This window comes from Salvelinus namaycush, chromosome 18, assembly GCF_016432855.1.
Source record: "Salvelinus namaycush isolate Seneca chromosome 18, SaNama_1.0, whole genome shotgun sequence".
Lineage (NCBI taxonomy): Eukaryota > Metazoa > Chordata > Actinopteri > Salmoniformes > Salmonidae > Salvelinus > Salvelinus namaycush.
In genome coordinates this window covers 25873687-25879321 of record NC_052324.1, presented here as the reverse complement: position 1 = coordinate 25879321, position 5635 = coordinate 25873687, and the positions used below count along the sequence as shown (strand labels likewise).

The 5635-nt window shown below is 43.4% G+C and overlaps 1 protein-coding gene across 1 annotated transcript; it reads left to right on the top strand.

Annotated features, from left to right (window-relative positions):
* Window positions 1–362: 362 nt before the first annotated feature.
* Window positions 363–1643, top strand: LOC120062757 (5-hydroxytryptamine receptor 1A-alpha-like). Its single transcript, XM_039012822.1, has one exon. The coding sequence runs from the start codon at window positions 363–365 to the stop codon at window positions 1641–1643; it is 1281 nt and encodes a 426-aa protein (XP_038868750.1).
* The last annotated feature ends 3992 nt before the right edge of the window (window positions 1644–5635 follow it).

Sequence of the window (5635 nt, the reverse complement as noted above, 5' to 3'; positions counted from 1 at the left end):
GGACTCCACAAGGGAGAGCAGAGAAACAGAACTCCGCGGCGACCGTCTGACGTATACCTACTGCTGCTGGTAGCTTATAAATGAATTCACGTCGTCACCAGGCGCAGATCATTTGCAGGACCAGTGAGCGCCCCGACCGCCAATAAACACATGCGCACACACACACACACACACACACTGGTACCACTACGCGTCATGCGTCCTCGGAACGAGGGTACAGGCACAGGAACTCCGATGGACCCCGGTAGAACTCACACCGGCGCCAGCACGAGGGACTGACTGAGCCTCCAGGTTCCCCATTTGGTTACCTTGTCCAGTCCTACCGGGCGCGCCTATCGGGTGTCCCATGCCCCTGACGCACTATGGATTTTATAAACAACATCAGTGACAACAGCAATTCGACCACAGACTTCCCCGACGTCGTGGATGTCATTCCAACGTGGGGAGACAATGAGAATTCAACGGGGTCTAGAAGTGTGCCTGAGGTGGAGCTGAGTTACCAGGTGGTCACCTCTCTGCTGCTCGGCGCGCTCATCCTCTGTTCCATATTCGGTAACGCGTGCGTCGTCGCCGCCATTGCGCTGGAGAGGTCGCTCCAGAATGTGGCTAACTATCTGATCGGCTCGCTAGCCGTCACGGACCTCATGGTATCAGTTCTGGTACTACCCATGGCAGCCCTCTACCAAGTTCTGAACAAATGGACTCTGGGACAGGAGATATGTGATATATTCATCTCCCTGGACGTGTTGTGCTGCACGTCGTCCATTCTGCATCTGTGCGCAATTGCCCTGGACAGGTACTGGGCTATCACGGACCCCATAGACTATGTGAACAAAAGGACACCCAGGCGAGCCGTGCTGTTAATCAGCGTGACTTGGCTGATTGGGTTCTCAATCTCCATCCCTCCAATGTTAGGCTGGAGGAAAGCCGAGGACAGGGCGAACCCGGACGCCTGCACCATCAGCCAGGACCCGGGTTATACCATCTACTCCACGTTCGGAGCATTTTACATCCCTCTTATCCTCATGCTGGTCCTCTACGGGCGGATATTCAAGGCAGCCAGGTTCCAGGTTTGGAAAACTGTAAAGAAATCGGAAAAGGCAAAAGTGTCGGACAAGTGCTTGGCCGTGTCGCCGGCTATTTTCCACAAGAAGATCAATGGAGAGGCGGGGGGCAAGAATTGGAAGCGCAGTGTGGAACCTACATTCAACTCCCCGTGCGTAAACGGCTCGGTGAAGCACGGGGAGGACGGCGAGTCGTTGGAGATCATAGAAGTGACCAACAATTCTAAGAACCACCTTCCTCTCCCCAACACTCCACAGTCCTCACAAGGCTTTGCGAACAGGAACGAAAAGAACACGGAGGCTAAGAGGAAAATAGCTCTGTCCAGGGAGCGGAAAACGGTAAAGACGCTCGGTATCATCATGGGCACTTTTATTTTCTGCTGGCTGCCGTTTTTCATCGTGGCGCTGGTCTTGCCTTTCTGTGCGGAGAGTTGTTACATGCCAGAGTGGCTGGGCGCCGTCATCAACTGGCTGGGCTATTCGAACTCTCTCCTAAACCCCATAATTTATGCCTACTTTAACAAAGACTTCCAAAGTGCTTTCACTAAGATCATAAGATGCAAATTCCACAGACCGTGAGACATTTAGTCGTAAAGTGTTAGCGTTAACTTCATTCCAATGAGTTAATGAAACACAAAAAATAAACATGTTATTTTCAGGGACAGTAGCCTACGGTGTCAATTAGAAACAGAATAGCCTACGGCACATATACAGTGAGGCGTGGAGAGAGACAGGAAGTATATTTGCATATGCTGTGTAAGCTGCTCCTGTCTAGCATATTCGATATTGTAAATATCTGCGAGGCATCGTATTCCCATGCAAGATGTGTCATTCAAATACAATGTTCTGAATTCATGCATTGCCATCCACGAGACACGCGCGCTGCGTTGCGACTACGACGCGAGGGTTTCTGTCCTAGATCACACCAAGCTTTGTAGCACTGAAACAATAAAAAACGATCGAAAAACTACAACTTCTGATTGTAACGTCTACTCTTTGCGCACAAACCGAGGAAAGCGTTCAATGACATTTGTAAAAAGAAAGAAAAGGAAGAAATATGACGAGTTTATTTCCAAAACGCTATATTCATATATTTTCTCACATTTGTGTTTTTTTCATTAAAAAAAGGATTGCGTACTGGCACCATCATGTGTGTGTAAAATATGACTGTCCTTTGGATTATTGGATTTTAAATGTGTTTTTTGCAAAACGCTATATATCCATCCATTGTTTAGCTGGAATGGAATGTTCTATCCTGTATATTTGATTGTGATATGTGGTTGTCTCACCTAGTTATGTGAAGATGAAGGCACTTACTGTAAGTCACTCTGGATAAGAGCATCTGCCAAATGACAAAAATGTCAAATGTAAATGTTTTACATACAGATAACATATTACTCTATTGAATTATTTTTTTGAACATTTTTTAAATATTGATGTCACAAATGTATCATTTATACAGTCCTTTATTAAACATGTAGTTATTTGTTACATTTGACTGTGTACAACCTAGCAGTACTACTTATTTCTGATAGTTAGGCGGATATATGAAACCACCAAGTGATAAAAGATAAACAAATACATGTCTGTCATTGAACAACCCCATGCCATGATTAGATAATGAAAAAATACACCTATTTCTTTCATATTTTATTTCAACAATAAAAGCTAATTTACAAACTTTTCTGAAAATGGATATATAGCGTTTTGGATGAAATTTCATATTTTGAGATTAAATTATCTGAGTACAATCTGTTATTCTGGAATTATTTAATTTCACGAATGGAGAGGTCAACTCTTTACGCAATGTTGAATGAATCATAGATCTAATACAGACACAGACAGTATAGTATATATTGGACTGAATATGAAGTGGATTTGGGAGGTGTGAGATATTTATGTTAGTGGGTGAGAGAGCTATGTACGGGTATTGTATTGATCTGATGTTAGTGGGTGAGAGAGCTATGTACGGGTATTGTATTGATCTGATGTTAGTGGGTGAGAGAGCTATGTACGGGTATTGTATTGATCTGATGTTAGTGGGTGAGAGCTATGTACGGGTATTGTATTGATCTGATGTTAGTGGGTGAGAGAGCTATGTACGGGTATTGTATTGATCTGCACAGTAAAGAGGTATTGAGTTAAACAGTTCCAACTTCTATCAACTCTATCTAAGGCAAAATGAGATGTGCAATTTTGAAAAATGGAAACAGTTAAGATATGGTGTCAAGGACTGGATCTTTCTGCCACGCATGCGCGCGCACACACACGCACGCACGCACACGCACACACACACACACACACACACACACACACACACACACACACACACACACACACACACACACACACACACACACACACACACACACACACACACACTCACTCAGTGGTTACAGAAGAAGGCAGGGGCTTCGGTTCAGGGGTAGCTGTAAATGGAAACTAAAGCTTGAGGCACCTTGAAATGCATTCCAATAAAGATTCTAACCACATACAGAAATACGTTACATGGATTCTAACCACATACAGAAATACGTTACATGGATTCTAACCATACATGTAAATGCATTACGTAGACCAGAACCTTTCATATAAATATGAAACAGATCCTAAAGTTATCCAGAAATGCATTGCTTTCAAATCGCAAACTCTATGGCACCTGAATAGAATACAACAGAGAAAGACAGAAAAAGAGAAACAGTGGGATAGGTTACACATTATCTTACAGAACCAGCACTGACTCCCAGCAGGCATCACAGCTCTCTGGTCTAGAAGCAATGATCATGACGTGGGTGCAGGCGGTAGACTGGAGAAGCATGGATCATGTCTATCCCCCCCCCCCCCCCCCCCCCCCGATGCAACCTGAAGAAAATGAAGACAATTGACATCATTGCAGGCAACAGAGATATGGCATGACTTGCTCTTTTAATTACGGTTTATTTTGTCATATGTTAGCTGTCACTAATAATGAAAATATACACCTGACCTCAGAACAGTGGAGTAACTTTCCCTAACTTTGGGGATATACTATATCAAATCAAATTGTATTAGTCACATGCGCCGAATACAACAGGTGTAGACCTTACAGTGAACTGCTTACTTACGAGCCCTTAACCGACAGTGCAGTTAAAAAAAAATACAGATAAGAATAAGAGATCAAAGTAACAGGTAATTAAAGAGGAGCAGTAAAAAATAATCTTATATACAGGGGGGTGCCGGACCAGAGTCAATGTGCAGGGGCCCCGGATAGTTGAGGTAGTATGTACATGTAGGTAGAGTTAATGAATTAATTAAAGTGGCTATATGTCCTCATCATGTTGCCACCAGGGTTTAAACTACTCTAAGGGGTACCCTGCAATGGTGAGCTCTCACGGACTTTCCTGGAGGTGACTGCTTATTGAAAAACATATCCAAGTTCAACTTTAATGACGAGAGCTGGCTGTCTTCTCCACAACACTCATAGAAGTGACACATGGTCTTAGTTATTATGGGGTTACGCTGATGTGTTCAAATCCAATCCAATTTTATTCATTACATACTTGGTAAACAACAGGTGTAGACTTGCAGGGAAATGCTTACTTACGGGCCCTTCCCAACAATGCAGAGAGAAAGAAAATAGTGAAATTATAGAAAAAGAAAACACATAATAACAAAAGTAATAATAAATACATTATGTACAAAAAAAGTTATGATCAACGCAAAAACACACAACACAGCAGAATTGGTCAGGAACCCGTAAAATGTCTGCTATCCATTGCAGCGCCATTCTCTTGTTATGGGAATGTCCAGCTACCCCATGGACGTCGTCGGTCTGTGCTTACTGGGGTGTAGCCTGCAGTGTCTGCCCGCAATGGAATTTTATGAATGCCCATCCATGTGGTAGGCCTACCGTTTGTAAAACAGGCAGTGTATTATATTTGTATCTACAATCAACTGGTACAAGTAGATTTTGATATGATTATGGGAAAAAAATGACCCTATGAGGGTGTTGTGCCTGGCCTTAGTGGATTTGGGAGGTATGAGATATTGATGTTAGTGGGTGAGAGAGCTATGTACGGGTATTGTATTGATCTGATGTTAGTGGGTGAGAGAGCTATGTACGGGTATTGTATTGCTCTGATGTTAGTGGGTGAGAGAGCTATGTATGGGTATTGTATTGATCTGATGTTAGTGGGTGAGAGAGCTATGTACGGGTATTGTATTGATCTGCACAGTAAAGAGATATTGAGCTAAACAGTTCCAACTTCTATCAACTCTATCTAAGGCAGAATGAGATGTACACACACACACACACACACACACACACACACACACACACACACACACACACACACACACACACACACACACACACACACACACACACACACACACACACACACATACAGGTTACAGAAGCAGACTTTGGAACGGGTTTAGAGGTAGCTGTCAATGGTAAGAAACATTTGAGGCACCTTATTGTACCAGGTAATATGTAGAATATCGGAGGACCATGAATGTAAGAAGAAACCTTAGGTGCTGGCTTAAGGCCCATAGCAACTGCTACAGAATGTCCGATCAGAACAAGAATG

Bases quoted from the DNA above. Each gene is read 5' to 3' on its own strand.
- LOC120062757 (XM_039012822.1), top strand. From the start codon at position 363: ATGGATTTTATAAACAACATCAGTGACAACAGCAATTCGACCACAGAC.